This window comes from Fukomys damarensis, unplaced genomic scaffold (genome assembly GCF_012274545.1).
Source record: "Fukomys damarensis isolate Sample0158 unplaced genomic scaffold, DMR_v1.0_HiC HiC_scaffold_13, whole genome shotgun sequence".
Taxonomy (NCBI): domain Eukaryota; kingdom Metazoa; phylum Chordata; class Mammalia; order Rodentia; family Bathyergidae; genus Fukomys; species Fukomys damarensis.
The window spans coordinates 26654644-26673092 of record NW_022900925.1 but is presented as its reverse complement, the minus strand read 5'-3'; the positions used below and the strand labels follow the sequence as shown (position 1 = coordinate 26673092).

Here is an 18449-nt window from a genome sequence, read left to right as displayed (position 1 = left end):
CAAAAAGTAAAAATAAAACATTCAAAGCTGGGTGTGTAGTGGCACACACTTGTAATCTCAGCACTCTGGGAGGCTGAGGCAAGGGGATCAAAGCTCAAGCCTGGTCTGGGCAATTTAGTGACTTAGGGAGACCCTGTCTCAAAATAAAAAGTGAAAAAAAATAAATAACCCCCCCCCAAAATAATCAAAATAAAAAGTGAAAAAGGGATGAGGGCCCTTTTCAGTGTAAAGGTCTGTGCTTCAATCCACAGTACAACACACATCATAACATTCCTGCATTTTCTCCTAAGTTATTTTACCATTGCTGGACAGTGTTTCCTTGCAATAAACCATGTAGTTTCTTCACCTATAAAACAGAATACTGTCATACTATACCTTTCCTCACAACAACCCTCCAGATATGACCAAAACTGGATCTCATATGATGAAAGATAATTTGTTAATTCTCATTTGTTTACTAAGTTTCTTAATACAATTTAGATATACATAATTACAACATTCCTTATATGGAATTTATACCTGCATGATGTATCTTAATTCTTATTTTGTAATTATTGTTGCTCAAAAATTCTGTTCCCAAGGTCTTCTCCAAAAATAACACTATTATCATAGTTTTCCCATTAAACAGACAGAAATCATGCCTTTTATCCCTTAAATGTAGCACAGAACTTTATGTACATGCATGTATATGTATGCACATTCATGCCATAAACATTAAACATTTTAAAAATTCATTTTAAATATTAAAAAATAAAATCATCAAATTAAGAAATGGTTGAAGCAATACTAAACTTCTCCTTTATAAATAACTAAAAGAAAACTATTACTAACGTGTCATTAGGGCTTGGGGATTTAGCTCAAAGGCACAACGCCTGCCTGCCTTGCAAGAGCAAGGTCCTGAGTTCAATCCCCAGTACCAAAAAAAAAAAAAAGAAAGAAAGAAAAGGAATAAAGTGTCATTAGGGCTGCAAGTTTAACTAAGTGGTAGAGTGTGGCTCATAAACATGAGGTCCTGGGTTCAGTACTCAGCACCAAAAACATATATGCACGCACATTTATAATGTGCACATTTATAATAACATAGTGTCATTAAAATGACATATGGTAAAATCTATTTTGAACAAAGAAATTGGGGGCATACTTGTCCTTTTCATTTTCTTCATGTTTGGTGAGACTGCAGAGTTGAAGAGTATCAAGCTGTTGTGTTACTTCTTCTGCCCAACGACAATTTACTAGTTCTCGTAGCTGGAGTGGAGCACTGGGAAGAAAATCCATACACATACTGTAACTCAGGATTTTGAGATTAATTTTCTAATACATTTCTCAAAGCAGAGCTCATAATCACATTTGTGTCACAATATTGCTGGTCTTCTCACAAGCTAAGCAAAGCAAACAATACAAGATGAAAAATAGGCAAAAGATGGCACTCTGGCATTATTTTAAGTAACCAAAGGTAGAAACAAACTAAGTATCTCTCAATATGAGCATAAATAAATCAAGATATAGTTATTAAAATGGATTATTCAAACTTTTTTAAAAAATGACATGTATACATACCACTAAGAAAAGATATCTACCACTTTAAAAAAAACTATGACCAGTGTGATGCCAACATACCTGTAATCCCAGCATTCTGGGAGGCATAGGCAGGACACTCAAAAGTTTAAGCCCAACCTGGGAATTTTAGTGAGACCCTGTCAAATACACATGCACACACACACACCTGCCTTGCAAGCACAAGGACCCGAGTTCAATCCAGGGTATAACTCAGTATGAAGGCCCTGAGTTTAATCCTCAGTATTGCAAACAAACAAATAAATAAAACAATAAAACAAAACACACACACATATATATATAAAGCCAGGTACAGTAGCACATGCTTATAATCCCAGCTACCTGAGAGGCTGAGGCAGGAAGAGGAGCACAAATTTAAGCCCAGTCTGGGCAACTTAGTGATTTAGAGAGACCCTGTCTCAAACTAAAAACTAAAAAAGAGCTGAGGATATAGCTCTATATGATGGCCTTCAATGCTCAGCACATACCCCTGTATTTACCCCCACAAGAAGTTATAATGATTTTCTAAGAGAGGCAAGAGTAAAACATCAAACTAAATCCAAGTCAGATAAATTAGTGTCTCCATTTCTTTTTCTAGACACGCTGTTTATATTCTATTCAACAGTATTCATAAGAAAAGTCTACCTCCAGGGGTGGTGGCACATGCTTGTAATCCTAGCACTTGGGAAGCTGAGGTAGAAGGACTGCCGTGAGTTTGAGGCCAGCCAGACCTACATAGTGAGTTCAAGGTCACCCTGATTACATAGCAAGGCCATGTTTAAAAAAATAAAGAAAAGTCTAGCAAAATGAAGAAAAAAAATGCCCCTATGAATCCTATGGCACACTCTCTGACCCCCACAGCCTTAATATTTTCCGAGTTCACAAATAATTATAGAAAAATACTTACCGGCAATGAGGACACTGAGCTCTCTGCTCTGTCAGCCAGCGCTATGAAGATAAAAGAATTTGAATTTTATTGTAAAATCTCCATTAATTTGTATAAATCCAGTATTTATAAAGCAAGTTTAACAAGTTTTAATTCTCTAATGCCTAAATCAATTTTAGAGATACTTATAGAAATAACAATCTACTGTCTCATTATCCTGACAGGAACAAACTTGCAAAAGGACAGAACTTCTCCTAAAATAGTTAAGAGGCTACTGTCCCATAGGAAGGAAGTGATTCTAGGACTATCTGGGTTTCATGCAATCTTCACAAAAATAATGATCCTATCATTCCATCCTCAAAATTAAACCATAGCACTGATTTTTTTCTATCTAAGGTACTACAAACTCCCTGAGAAAGTTTAAAGTATAATTAAATTTCTTTTTTGAAAAGCAAACTAATTCTGAAGTATACATATTATAGTCATACAAAATTAGATATAAAAGAGCAATAGATAAATCTTATAATTTGAATTTTATGATTTGGTTATTTTATAATTTTGTAATTTAAATATCTAAGAATTTTGGCTTTTTTATAGTTATACAAATTTTACTAACCATTTAAATTACTACTAGATTAGGAACAGTTTTATACCACATACTACATACTAGAATTTTCTGAATACTTTTCTGAAGACAACAGGTTAATAGCTAAAAATTTTGTTTTAAGTCTGGCAAATATATCCTGAGGTAAATAACAAATTACATCAATGTATTCCAAGTATCTGTTATGTCTCTTTAGCCCTTTCAACTTCTATAAGAAAACATGAGCCTTTATATGAAGTCAAATAATTTAGTAATAAATTTCTCAAGGAAACCTTGAAGGACAATAAAAGATTTCAGATAAACTGAGTACTATAATCCCAGGTACTCAGAAGGCCAAGGCAGAAGGATCCCAAGTTCAGGTCAGCGTAGGCAACTTAGTGAGACACTGTCCCAAAATAAAATTTAAAATGTAAAAAGGGCTGGGGATGCATCTCAGGGGTAGAGCATTTGCAGTACAGTCCCCAGCACTACTGGAAAAAAAAAGACTTAAAATAATAGGAAACAAGGTACTTCAGAGAAAAGAAGAAAAGCTAGAAGGAAAAAACAAGCAAATAGAAAAGGATCTCTCCATTCCTAATAAACCTTAACAATATTTTTTTGACCCCGAGGCAAAAATGAGATTAGAATCAAGTTTCTTTCCCCCGAAACCACCCTCTGACATGTTACTCCTCTACTAAAGTCACCTTTCCCATACTTCTCTTCAGGGACTAGTCTCAGGCTATACCCCTTAACCAGGGAGGTTAAGGGCTTTTAAATATGTTTCCTTTCTGCACAGAATATTCATTCACTTCATCTGAGACACTCCCATTCACTTAGCTTCCAGTTTATGTTACTTCCTCTTAAAAACTCTTCCTCACACTGCAGACCATCTTAAATATTACTGCCTGGGCCAGGGATGCAGCTCAGTGGCACTGCACCTTCTTGGCAAGCGCAAGGTCCTGAGTTTGATCCCTGGCACCAGAAGAAAAAAAAAAACCTCATCTTTTTTTTTTTTTTTGGTACCGGGGATTGAACTTGGGTCCTTGTGCTTGCAAGGCAGGCGGCAGAACCACTGAGCTAAATGCCTGGCCCAAAAAGTCTCATCTTAAATATCATTGCCATGCTCTCTCACAGCAACCCACGCTTTGTTTCATTGTATTTAAAATACTCCAATGATGTATGTGTTGATTTCACCTGTGCTGCTAGATTATAACCTCATCAAAGGTTGGAACCATAACTGGGAATGATCAAACCATACTTTTAAATACAGTCCAAAAAGCCCAAATGCTTCAATATATACCATTCACATTATATTTGCATATTTGCTTATACAATCTCCTCCATTTCCTGTCCCACAGAAATGTTATTTATGTCTGTACAACTTTCCTGCCTATCCCAGGCTAGAGGTAAACTTTCCCTTTACTGCATTTTTACCTTGTACCTTATTCCATAATTTAATTTAAACACAAAATAAATATGGTAATTTTAATACTAAAAAAAAGTTCTCTCAAACCCAAACAAAAGGCAATGACTGATCCATTGATAATATTTCCAAAAACAATATATGGATGGCAAAGAGGCTCTTGAAAGAATCCTTACTCATCAGAAAAATGCTAATTTAAAAATTAATGACCTGCCAGGTGTGGTGGTGTACACCTATAATCCCAGCACTCAGAAGGCTGAGGCAAGAAGACTACCATTGAGTTTGAGGCCAGCTTGGGCTACATAGTGAATTTAAACCCAGCCTGAATTACAGAGTGAGACTGTGTCTCAAAACAAACAAATAAATAAAAAACAATGACCTGTAATCCTAGCGACTTGGGAGGCTGAGGAAGGAGGATCACAAATTCAAGCCCAGCTTGGGCAACTTAGTGAAATCCTGTATCAAAATAAAAAAAATAAAAGGCCAGGGATTTAGCTCAGTGGCACCACGCCTGCCTCATAAGCACAAGGTCATGAGTTCAATCCCTGATAGCAAAAATAAATAAATAAAATTAAAAATATAAAAAGGGCCAAGGGATATAGTTCAACAGTAGAGTGCTTGTAGTGTGCACATGTCCCTCTGATCACCTATACCTCAAAAAAGCATAAAAAAGAAAAAACATAATGAGATATTATTACATATCTGTAAGAATAACTAAAATTTTAAAAACCAAACACATCAATTTGCAGGAAATAAACTCTCGCACTGCTGGTAAGGACATAACATATTACAGCTACTTTAGAAAAGTTTGGTAATACGTTAAAAAGTTAAACATACTCACATGACCTAGCCATTCCATTTCTAATTAAGAAAATAAAGCTTCAGTCCATTTAAAGACTTGTATACAGCTGTTCATAGCAGTTTATTATATAAGAGTAAAAAACCAAAAACATCTTCAAATGTCTATCAGTATGTAAATGGAATATATATTACCCAGCTATACAAGGGAATACTAGATGAGTCTCAAAATAATTCTGCTAAGTGAAAAATGCCAAACACATTTCAGTACATACTATATGATTTTATCTGTGGAAAATTCCAGAAAATGCAAACTTATCTATAGGACAGAAAGCAGAACACTACTTCCCTGAGGACAAGTAAAGCAGAAGGGCACATAGAAACTTTTGGTGATGATAACAGATATGTTCACTATTTTGACTGTAATGATAGTTTCACACATATATATACTTATTAAACTTAGCAAACTGGGGCCGGGGATTTAGCTCAGTGGTGCTGCCACCTGCCTTGCAAGCACAAGGTCCTGAGTTCAATCCCTGGTACCAAAAAACAAAAACAAAAATTTAGCAAATTGGGGGGAAAAAAAAAAACTTACTAAACTGTATACTTTAAATATGTCTAGTTATGGTGTTAATTGTATCTAATGAAAAATGTCTGGCAAAATAAAAACCATACAAAGTCAATAATTACAAGCAAACATATAAAGTGCTACCAAGGCTGAAAATAAAGGGGTCAAACAAAACTAAAAACAAAAGAACTGGAAAAAGATGGTACAAAGAAAACAAGAAAAGGTAATGAAAAATAATCAAATGAATGTAGTTTGATAAATGAGATACCTATCTTAAAATACAGTGGATGTTCCCACCTTTAGGTATGTGTAGAACACATACTAGGCTGAAGATGAATACAGTCCTGGTCAACAAACTGCAAGTCTGGACTTTTATGTATTCAATGACACAAGCAAGATCTGGACCATCGGAGTCAAATTTCCAGTCAGATGAAAAGAAATGTCACGGGAGAATGGGAAAGCATTCAAATGAACACTGGTACAATTTGGTGAGGTAGGGTATCTAGTAACCAACCACAGGAATGAGCCCTGAAAATATAGCCTTGAGGTGAGGTATCTAGCTTTTGTAGTCATCCATGTCTGTTCAGAAACATTTGCTGGATAACTGTTAAGTCTCACCAAGATAAAATTAAACAAAGCAGGGCTGGGGATCTAGCTCAGTGGCATCACACCTGCCTGGCAAGTGCAAGGTGCTAAATTCAATCCCCAGTACCAGAAAAAACAAAATTAAACAAAGCAAAATCAACGCTGACTTCCAACACACCTCTTTGATATCCTTCATTTTCTCACTTTTAGAGTAATAATTCTGTGAAAGTTTTTTTTAATACTTATCTTTTTTGAGACAAGGTCTCACTAGTTCAAGCTGGCCTGAACTCACTATTTATCTTTTGAAGTATTGGTCTCAGACAAGGCAGAATTTACACGTTTAATAGGTCAGATAGTTAAAAAGTGGGTAATGGGTTCAAAGAGCTCATATAGAAAAGTATTATATAGTTATAAGAGATTACAAAGATGAACATAATCTAATGTCTTTCTTTCTTTATTCTTTGAGTCTCCTCCTCAAGTTATTCTACCTTACAATAATATACTACAGGCCACCCTAAGCTACATATGGCTGAGAGTTCAGGCCAGCCAAGACTACATAGCAAGATCTGTCAAAAAATAAACATTACGGCCGGGGATTTAGCTCAGTGGTTCCACTGCCTGCCCTACAAGCATAAGGCCGAGCTTGTCCCCAGTATAAAAAAAATAAATAACAAATAAATAAAATAAAAATAGAATAAAAAAACCATTCAAGGGCTGGGGATTTAGCTCAGTGGTTCTGCTGCCTACCTTGCAAGCGCAAAGACCTGAGTTTGATCCCCAGTACAAAAAAAAAAAAATCAAGCCGGGCGTGGTGGCGCAAACCTGTAATCCCAGCATTTGAGAGGCTGAGGCAGGAGGATCACTGAGTTGGAGACCAGCCTGGACTACATAGTGAGACCCTGTCTCAAAACAAAAACAAAAACAAAAACAAAAAACATTCATTCATCTAGAAGTTATAAAAGATTTTCCTCATATCCCATCTGTAAGCAAATCCTGTTGGTTCTACCTTCAAAACATATTCTGAACTCCCCTATTTCTTACCCCCTCTACTATTACCACACTAATATAAACCACCACTCATCTTTCACTACAAAGCACACCTTTCCTTTACTCCTTACTTCCTCTTCTATCTACCTATAGTTCACTTTCCACAAAGTACAGCGACATCTTTGAAACAGAAATTATTTCATATCACTCAAAAGCTTTCAATGGTTATCATCAGGATATGAGGGCAATCTAGCCGCGACATGTCACCCCACTAATCACCAGCATTGATCTGATTATCTGGCTAGGCCAGTCTCCCCTTCCTCCCTCATGGCTCCATGTATATTCCTCCTGAAGCTTTGGGCTCAAAGCAGACAACTTTCCCAGATAAGAGTACTGTTCTTCAGTCAAGGGTACATGAGTAGCTGTGCTCCCCTGCTAGTACCTCCAAACAAGCTCTAAGGTCAATGGTTACCACCCAAGTTCATTACCCAAGTCCCTTAATCACATCTCCAAATTTATCTTCTATTCCTCTCTCCCTCTGTTCACTTTGCTCTAGCCACACTGGCTTTCTTGCTACTTCTCAACATACTGAGCATTCTTCTCAGGGTCTTTTTTTCTTCTAAACACTCCAGAGTCACACTGTTTACTCTAATATTTCATTGAGATCTCTGCTGAAATGTCATCTCCTCAAACCTTTCCAGACTACCATATCTAAAACAGCTAAAACCCTATCACCTACTCAAAGTCCTCTGTAACCCTATTCAGTTTTTCCTTCTTATAAGAACTTACTTGTATCTACTTACTTTTTTTTTTTTTTTTTTTTTTTTTTTTTTTTTTTTTTTTTTGGTACCAGGGGATCAAACTCAGGACTTTGTGCTTGCAAGTCTGGCAGCAGCACCACTGAGCTAAATCCCCAGGCTCATATTTATCACTTTTTGTATCCATATCTCAATTAGCATTGGGAAGTAAATGCTTGATACCAAACAGGCAAGCAATCATGCTGAATGAATGAACAAATGAAAGTGCGTTCAAAAAAGTACCAGTAGGGCCAAGGATTTAGCTCAGTGGTTCTGCTACCTGCCTCGCAAGCACAAGATCCTGAGTTTGAGCCTCAGTACCAAAAAAAAAAAAAAAATCCTAATAATAAAAAAGTACCAATAAACTCAATTAATAAAATAAATTAGGTATTGCCACAAAAAAAAGTGCATTCAAGAGCCAACACAGAAGCCCAGCATGGTGGCACACACCTGTAATCCCAGCACTGAGGAGGGTGAGGCTGGAGGATCACTGTACATTCAAGGCCAGCCTGGGATGTACAATGAATTTGAGACAAGCCTAACTACAGAGCGAGACCTTGTCTCAAGAATAAACAAACAAACAAAAACAGTACTAGTTCTGTGACTGCAAAAAAATTTTTTGGTGGTAGTAGTAGTGGTACTGGAAATTGAACACACAGTCAGTCTTTCCACTAAGTGATATCCCCATCCCTTTTTATCCTTTTCTTTTTTTTGGTACCAGGGATTTAACTTAGGACCTTGTATTTGCAAGGAAGGCATGGTGCCACTGAGCTAAATCCCCAGCCCCCTTTTTATCTTTTGGACAAGATCTCACTAAATTGCCTAGGCTGGGTTTCAACTTGTAATTCTCCTGCCTCAGCCACCAAGCTGCTGGAATTATAGGCACGCACCACCATGACTTAGCAGCAAGAAAACTATTTCAGTGTTGCAGATATCACTCTCAACAAAAGGATTCAGTATTTATCTCATTTAGGCAAGTATAAAGAAACAGAAAATGTGAAATAAAAATCACGGTAGATGGCTTTGATTTTTCTCAATAAAGAAATTATGTCAAGGGTAATGTGAGGGATTTAGCTCAGTGGCATGGTGCTTGCCTCCAAAGTGCAAGATCCTGAGTTTAATCCCCAGTACCAAGAAAAAAAAGAGTAATGTGAGCAGGGCAGTCTCCAACAGTTCTCTGTAGATGTGCTGCTGGACTCCCATGTTATAAGAACTTATTACAACCCAAAAAATTTTTTTTTCTGCTTTACATCTTAGGCTTCCCCATAACTTTCACCGATTTAAAGACATTAGATTAGCCGGGCATGGTGGCCCACGTCTGTTATTCCAGCACTCGGGAGGCTGAGGCAGGAGACCAACCTGAGCTACATAGTGAGTTCCAGGGCAGTCTCAATAACATAGTGAGACCCTGAGGAAGAGCAGAGAAGAGAGGAGAGGAGGGGAGGGCAGGAGAAGGGGAAGGGGAAGAGGAAGGGGAAGAGGAAGAGGAAGGGGAAGGGGAAGGAAGGGGAAGAGAAGAGGAGGAAGAGAAGAGGAGGAGGAAGAGAAGAGAAGGAGGAAGAGGAAGAGAAGGGAAGGGAAGGCGGGAGGGAAAGGAAAGGAAGAAGGAAGGAAGGAAAGAAGGAAAGAAAGAAAGACATTAGATTATGGTCATCTCTGTAGTGTCTTATAACTATATAATACTTTTCTACATGAGTTCTTTGAACCCATTACCCACTTTTTCACTATCTGACCATCAAACGTGTAAATTCTGCCTTTTCTGAGACCAATACTTTTTTAGAGCCTCTTCATAAGCCACACATTTTGCAATACAAACACTCAAGTCCATTCCCTCAATCAGATAAGCACCATCAAGGAAGATGCATTGCCACTTATCTTAGTATCCCTCAACCCCAAGCACAATGCAGGCAAACACTGGTGTTTTTAAGCATTTGTTAAATGAATTCATTAGCTGGATGCGATGGTGCATACCTGTGATCCCAGCACTGGGAGCACTCAGGAGGCTGAGGTAGGAGGATTGCCACAAGTTTGAAGCCAGCCTGAACTACATAGTGAGTTTAAAGCCACCTGAACTAGAGAGCAAAACCCTACCTCAAAACAACAAACAAAACAAGAACCAAGACATATCATGTAAAGATACAAGATCCCAATGATAAACTTAACTGTATTGTTTGCTTTAAATGTACCAATAAACTTAATGGGGGGGATAACAAACAAAAATTTATTTGTTAAATGTGCAGTCCATTTAATAATGTAAATATATTAAAATTTCAGTGAACTGTTTCCAGAAGCATCTTAGTATCTTCATACATTTCACAGAAATGATCATGTACTGTTTATTCATCTCCAAAGCACTAAGCAGTACAAACTAGTAGGCCTTCATTTAAGGGACATTTTTAAGAAGGGACCAAAATATAAAGAAAAAGCTAAGAGAAATAGTTACTCCTTATATCACATATAAACTAAATGTAAGTTAAAAGAAATACAACTTACCCTAATACAGCTGAAACAACAAAGCTTGGAGCAATGTGGACACAGGCGAGCATCCCGCAATTTCTCCATGCAAATGAAACATCGGAAAACCTCAGCAATGCTCTGAAAATAATAAAAGATGCAAGATCCCAGGTTAGACTACTGGATCAAGAATAAAAAGCATTACAAAAATAATTTACTCGAGCTGGCATGGTAGCACATGCCTGTAAATCTCAGCACTCAGGATGCTGAGGCAGGAGAAGCACCACAAATTTGAGGCCAGCCTGCACTACAAAGACCGTCTCAAAAACCAAAACCAAATTAAGACAAAACCACCACCAACAACAAAAATTCACTGAACAATGACATTTATTGTGGGCTAAAATCTCAGTTGTTACCATATTCCATACCAGAACTTGGTCAAGGTCCCAGATACATCAGAACATTTCCCGGACAATGTACTTCTTTTTTTTCTAAGTTTGACAAGAATTCTATTCTAAGACAGATTTTTATGTACAAAATTTTCACTGAAGCATTAATAATAATGACAAGAGTCTGGCAACAGCTTCAATATCCCAGTATTAAGATATTATAGCAGTAATACAAATTATGACCCTGTCACTCAAAATTTACTTAATGATAGAGAAATGCTTATGATGCACAACAGGAAGACACTGAATGCACAATATAAATTTTTCCTGGAAATTTCCCCTAAAATAATGATAGAGAAATGCTTATGATGTACAACACTAAGAAAAGACTGCACAAAATGAAATTTTCCTGACAATTTCCCGTGAAATAAAGCGCTTTTATAATTAAGAGGAGAAAACAGGTTTTAAAAATATATGTATACTAATGGCAGTGTATTTTGGCCCTTCAGAAACTGATTCAGAATCCAGAAATCTGAATTTCTGTCCTAATGCTGCAACCAACTAACTACTTCTCTGAGCTTGAGATTCTGTTCTTAAAAATTTTGGTGGCAGTTCTGAGGCCTTGGGAAGAAAAAAAAGTAGAGAATCAGTATTACCTAGCAAGTCTCAGTGAATTGCTTTAGGAAGTGAAGAGAAAACACATAAAATTAAATGCAGGTATTGCATATTTTAATTTTTATGGCATTTTTGCATATCTTTATTCCATTACAGAAGACTTAAACCATACTAAAACCAAGGTAAGTTTATAAAACCTATGTAATACTTTCACAAAGGGAATTACGAAGAAAATTACATACTCATGAATGGAATCACGATTGCAGGGGTCAGAGCCTGTGAGGTAAAGACTCTTAACTGGCTGCACAGTGGACAACAAAGACCCCTGGGTGAACTAGTTTCAAGTGTTCAGTAACACAGCTACCCCCTACCAGGAAGGATTTAGTATTTTAAGTTCAAATTTGACAGTCACGCTCGATAAGCAATCTGTTTTGATGTTTCCAGGCTTTATGGAAATATCCCAAACACGTGAAATCCGCTTACTAGAGTCATAAAAAAGGAATAGTTAGTTCTAGGAACTACGGCCAAATAAGGCAATACAAACATATATACTATATATAATTATATATAATTATAACATAATGTAAGGCTGAAAAGAAAAGATCATTATCCATGTGGACCTTGATTTGGATCCGCTCTCAAGCACTCTTAAATAAGTGGCGGCGAGCAGCAGAGCGCGTCCATCTAATGAATTTGCAGTTTTGCTCCGTAAAGGCTTAGTTTGCAAATATCGGGTGGTAGGAGTATTGTACAGGTGCCAAGGCAGCCCTGAATGCACTAGGCTATGCAGCACCTGACTGCGGAACAGAGTACGCACACATCACCCCGAGGGTCGCAGAACCAGCCCGGGGTCAGCCCACCTCAGAGCTAAGGACCGGATTGAGGTGCCCTAGAAGAGGGGAGCGCACGGGGCCGCCGAAAAACGCTCACAGAGCGGCGGAGACTAACCACCACCCTCCGTAACGCCCCTCACCTCCACACTCTGCTCATCCATTGCCTCAGGCTCTCGGCGGGGCCCTCGGCGACCCGCAGGAGTCCGTGGTCTGCCCTAACAACCGCCGGCCCGAGGTCGTCAGGTCAAACAGCCAAGAACAACCCGGCACCCAAATCAAGGGGTTCAGACAACTGCCCCACTAGCGCGCCTCATCTCCTCAGGTTCTGTGCCAGCTACCCCCATTTCGCCATTTTTATCACCGCGCCCGCCGTAGGGTACAGAGGGAGGGTAAGCAGCGGCCGCAGCTCCTTCCTCCCGCCTCAGCCGCCAGTCAGCGACCGCAAAGAAGCTTCGGCCCACGTGACACGGGCGCGCGCGTATCGAACCGCCGCGGGAGTCTGAGGCGCTGGTCGCGAGCGAAGGAGGTGCCGCAGACGATTCGCTAACACCAACGGTAACCAAGGCAGCCAGAGGTGCGACAGCTAGAGAAGCCCCAATGCGCATGCGCGCAAGAGGGGCGGGGCAGGGGGGGGAGGCGGGTAATTAGTTCCCGCGGTGCGGGAGCGCACACGAGACTTGGCTAGTCTTTGCCGCAGGGTTGCTGGGCTAGAACTGCAACCCGGTGTGGGCAGCTGGAGGGCCGCCAGTCCCCAGCTAAGGCGCAGTGCTCCAGCCTTCTCAAAATTTTGCGCTTGGGAAAAATGTCGATTTGGAAGTCATAGCCCTAGGAGTTCAGATTCGGAGACTGAAGGGAAGGCCCAGGAAATGCACATCAGTAGCCACGCCTGGTGCTGCGCTACAGGTGGCTCGGAGAAGTCCTAAAGTGGAGGATTTGAGGTTGAATGTTTTCCCAGGAATCAAACCCAGGCGCTTGCTACGCAAGCACCTACCGCTGAACTACATTCCCAGGCCTTAGTTTCAGGGTCTGAGTACCCAGACTGGCACTGAAGTCATTCCACCTGCTCATCTTTTTTTTTTTTTTTTTTTTTAACCGGGGATTGAACTCAGGTCCTTGCGCTTGCAAGGCAGGCCACCGAGCTGAGCGAAATCCCCAGCGCCTGCTCATCTTCCTTACTAGCTGAGATTAACAGGCTCCACACCTGGCCGCTCTCTAAGGTTTTAAGATTTTTCTCTCCCCCTACCAAAGAAACGAGTTGAAAAGTTCCATATTGTGAAGTGTGAAGAGGTCTTTGTCATTTTGGTGGTAGGATGAACAGGACCACAGATTAAAGTCTTCAGAATCACACCCCACGCTTTTCTGAACGCTGGAGTTGACATCGCCGTGGGACTACTACTAAAAGGGAAAACGGAGGCTGGGGTTTTAGTTTAGTGGTTCTATCGCCTGCCTCACAAGTTTCATACCCGTACCGCTCCCCGCCAAAAAAAGGGCAAAAGGGTATCTATCAGCTGTGTGGAGTTTTGAGATCTGCTTTCTACAATTTCCTGCCAGAAACAATGTACACACTGTAGAAGTTGAAGGTGTGTGACACAAAAGGACATACATGAAATTCTTAATTTGAACCTAATTTTTCCTTTCCAGTTAACTAGACGTAATTTTTTTTGGGGGGGGTACGGGGGATCAAACTCGAGTCCTTGTGCTTGGTAGGCAGGCAGCGGAACCACTGAGCTAAATCCCTGGCCCCTAGATGTAATAGTTTATACTTACCTTAGCCAAGAGTATGCATGTGGGGAATTAATAAATTCTTGAGTATCAGGCATTTGGAACTATTAAATAGTAAGCAGAAACTAGTTATATTTTCAACTACCTGAGCCCCAGACGATAAAAATTTAGATTAATGTGGGACTGTAAATGCTTTCACTAAAAATTATTTAAGATTTTGAGGGCCAGGGATTTCGCTCAATGGTTTCACTGCCTGCCTTGCAAGGGAAAGAGCCTGAGTTCAATCCCCGGGACCAAAAAAAAAAAAAAAAAAAGTAACTACGTGAAGGTGGTGGTTGCACAACACTATTTGTACTAAAATGTCCTCAATTATACACTCTAATATTGTTACCACTGTTGAGGGAATTTTATTTCAATTTTTAAAAATTATTCGTAGCCGGGTGTGGTGATGCACATCTGGAATCCCAACACTTTGGAAGGCTGAGACAGGAGGCTTGTCACAAGTTCAAGGCCAGCCTGGACTACATAGTGAGTTCAAGGCCAGCCTGAACTACATAGTAAGAACCTGCCTAAAAAAAATCAAAAACTTAATAAATTAAAAAAAAAAATTACTGGTGGAATACAGTACCCCGACTAATACAACTACGACACCATAGCTATCGAGTGACTATGACAAACAGTGTATTCAGTGTGGAGAACCTGGACTGAGGGATGGAGCAGGATGGCATGAGATTTATCATGCCACTAATGAACTGTTTACTTCAGGAATTTGCCACTTAATGTTTTGGACCAAGGTTGGTCATAGGTATCTGAAACCGTAGAAAGCAGAACTGCACATAAAAAGGGCTCATCTCAGGTATGACTCCCAAGCCCAGTATTAACAAAACTGCAATACATGTTCCTCTTCTCCCCAACTAAGCATAGTTTTAACATTTCTCACATTAACAGTAAAAATTTATTGGCACCTTCAATTACTATTACATAGATACACTATGATTTACAGATGTGTATGTGTGCTGCTCTTTTAAATAACCATGTAATTAACTTTTTCTTTTTTTCAGGTACTAGGGATCCAACTCAGGACCTTGTGCTTGTGAGACAGGTGTGGTACCACTGAGCTAAGTCCTCAGCCCAAATTTTTATAAGTACTGGCAATTTAGCCCAGGGTCTTGAACATACTAGGCGCATGCTCTATCACTGGGCTACACCCCCACCCCAAAACCTTCTTGTAGCTATTTCTGCTTTGGACAATTGCTTTATTGCTGATAGTTATTTTAAAATAATTAGGATCACCTAGCATGGTGGTGTGCATCCATAATCCCAGCACCCTGGAGGTAGAAGCAGGATTGCCACAAATTTTCAAAGCCAGGCTGGGCTACATAGTGAGTTCATAGTCAGCCTGAACTACATAGCAAGATCCAGTCTCAAAAAGTAGATAAAAGCTGGGGATTTAGCTTAGTGGTGCCTTGCCTGCCTCACAAGCACAAGGTCGTGAGTTCGATCAATGATACCCAAAAAAAAGGAATTTCTTCTCAGGGACTTTAAAATCAAATTAAAAAGTAGCAGGTAAATGCTCCACTGATTTGTTTTTGAGTTTTCATATTCTTTTTTTTTTCCCTTGGAGTTTTAGCTTTTATACAGAATGAACAATTATAAATACAGGATGAATGAGAATAAAAGTATTATTGAGATACCACAGGGATAGCAAAAAATGGCATTTGAGGGCTGGGGATTTAGCTCAGTGGTACTACACCTGTCTCACAAGTGCAAGATCATGAGTTCAATCCCTGGTTCCAAAAAAATAATTTAAAAAATGGCATTCGAAAGCAAATTTATGCTGGTCAACACTAGCAGGCAGAAGATTTAAGAAAAAAAAATTTTAAAATGTGGCTATCACAGGAAAGCCAATATACTGTATTAGTTAAACTTTGTGAAAGACTGCACATCACATATTAGTCTTACCAAAATGATGTAACCCCATCTGCCATCAACATTTTAAAACAATGAAATTATATACCTATATATATAATATATAGTACAAGTATTTTGCTTTGTCTATTTTATAACACACATTCATTCACACAATGACAGACTAAAATGTATAAACATTCTTTTATGATAGGCCAGAACATCTACTATCCCAACAATACAAAAATAGAACAGAAGCAAATTAGTATTAAGGGACTTTCTTACCTAAAATTATAGAACTGAGTATAGGTATAGATATTTAAATCCTTTGATTTCCATTCCATCCTTTGGCTGAATTTTATTAATATAATATGAAAGGCATCACAACCCTGTCACTCAAGCCCAACCTCCTCTTCCTCCTCCTTTACCAGCCTCCCAACTATACTCATGAACTGTTAACAACACGTTTTCCTGTATTTCTCTGGAATTAATCTCTTCATCATTACAGTTCCCTTTTGCAATTCCATTTCTTCATAAGTGTGGCATGCGAGATTTTAGCTGCTCTGTCACAGTTATTTCTTCTTCAGTCAGTGGCGACAGCTAGAAAACAAATGATAAAACCTTTATTTCAGAAACCTTCAAATACTATTAAGTTCTGCTTTATCACACGATAAATGTTTGCATAAGCTTATATCATGTATGTAATCACAACTATAGGAAGACAAAAGAAAAAATAGATAGTTGGCTCTCTATACACAAAGTACTGTGAACTTTGAGCTTCCAAAGAATTTGCAGTTAAGATGAAGAAACCAGACCAGACCAGGCATGGTGGCATATACCTGTAATCCTGTCCTTTGGAAGGCTGAGGCAGGAGGATCATTACAAGGTTGAGACCAGCCTGGACTACATAGTGAGTTCAAAGCTAGCCTGTAGTACATATTGAGATCCTACTTCAAAGCAAAACCAAAAAGAAGTAAAAAAAAAAAAAAGAAAAACAGAAATAAGGCCAAGAAATTAGAAATCAGGTTTGGCTGTTATATTCTAAAAGTTTTCGAAAAGGAAATGTGGACAAAAATAGTTTGGAAATCTCGGGGTGGAGTCTTGCATTAATTTTGAAGAATAATGGCAATGCATTTAGTGGTAAAAAACAGAAAAATTGATTAATTATAAGAAAATCATTGTCATCGCACAATAAGTTGAAAAGAAAGAAAATGTGAGGCATCTTAACCACATAACAAACTCTGTTTCACAACTCTGATATCCTTGATAGTGGCTTCACACTCAAACTCACAGCGAAATGGCTCTAATAGTACTGGTACATCTACACACAATTCCAGATTTCTCTTCCTAGGGTTCTTTGCACAGTGAGGAAACTCTCCCTAGTTACCTGTTTCCAAACTTACTCCTATGTCACTGGTTACAAATTTATTCTTGAACCAATGTTAGTTTTAGAAAAAATCCATCCCCTTTGCCAATGAAATACACCCCTGGATTAGAGGATGGGCTTGACCTCAGGCATGTGGCTATGAAATGAGACACCCATCTCAAGAAAGTCAGTACTCTTACAGGTAGAAGAAAAATGGATGATGAGCAAACAGCCAACTAACAGTGTTCACTAGCAAGAGCAAAAGCAAAGGAAGAAATGAAACAAGGAAAGTTGTAAAGGATTTTTACAATGGACTGACAAATATGCTGGCAGAAACAGAGTTCTATGAGGAAGCAATATGAGATGCAACATGAATTCCTCAAGTAGCCTCAAATCTGCCTAATTATATAGGTCATCTCTGGAGAGACTGCCAAATCTAGAACACCCAGACCTACAGAATCTGAATCTCCAGGGCAGCACTGTCCAATAAAACTTTCCATTATGGTGGAAACATTCTACATCTGCACTGTCCAATTGGGAGATGAAGAACTGAATTTCCAATTTTATATAATTGAGTTTAAATTTACATAGCCATATATGGCTATTGGAAGCCTAGCTGTCCAATACCTGATAGACTGCTGGTTTGACTAATCAAACAATATTTGCCAAACATGTTCACATGAATAAAATGACAATTATATGCCTTACTGCAACCCAAACATTTACAGAATATCCATCTTCTACCTCAGTAAACAAGGAAATGAGGACTGAGGGTATAGCTCAGCGACAGCATACTTGCTTAGGATACACAAGGCCCCGAGTTTAACTCCCAGCACTGAAAAAAATTTTTAAAGAAAAATTTTTAGAATATTATTCTGGGGGCCTGGGAATTTAGCTCAGTGGTGCTGTCGCCTGCCTTGCAAGCGCAAGGTCCCAAGTTCAATCCCCAATACCAAAAAAAAAAAAAAAAAAAAAAAAAAT

The 18449-nt window shown here is 38.8% G+C and overlaps 2 protein-coding genes across 13 annotated transcripts in view; both read right to left on the bottom strand.

The window, feature by feature from the left end:
• The window catches only part of Trim37 (tripartite motif containing 37), a 151794-nt gene extending 138742 nt beyond the window's left edge, over positions 1–13052 (bottom strand). For 9 of the 12 annotated variants that reach the window (XR_780741.3, XM_033762937.1, XM_010626705.3 and 6 more), the window contains exons 1-4: positions 12613–13051; positions 10675–10776; positions 2462–2502; positions 1142–1258 (exon numbers count right to left, since the gene is read on the bottom strand). Coding sequence is in view for 11 of the 12 variants with exons in the window: in XM_033762937.1 (XP_033618828.1) it covers positions 1142–1258; positions 2462–2502; positions 10675–10776; positions 12613–12633 (281 nt within the window). In the remaining variant the exon portion in view is untranslated. Of the gene's footprint in view, positions 1–1141; positions 1259–2461; positions 2503–10674; positions 10777–12612 lie in introns of all 12 variants that reach the window. The other 3 variants (XM_033762938.1, XM_033762939.1, XM_033762940.1) reach the window with 2 other exon arrangements.
• Positions 13053–16444: 3392 nt separating this feature from the next.
• Positions 16445–18449, bottom strand: part of Ska2 (spindle and kinetochore associated complex subunit 2) — a 30802-nt gene continuing 28797 nt past the window's right edge. Inside the window, 1 exon segment of the mRNA XM_010626711.3 lies at positions 16445–16702. Coding sequence (XP_010625013.2) covers positions 16499–16702 — 204 coding nt within the window. The 3' untranslated portion in view covers positions 16445–16498.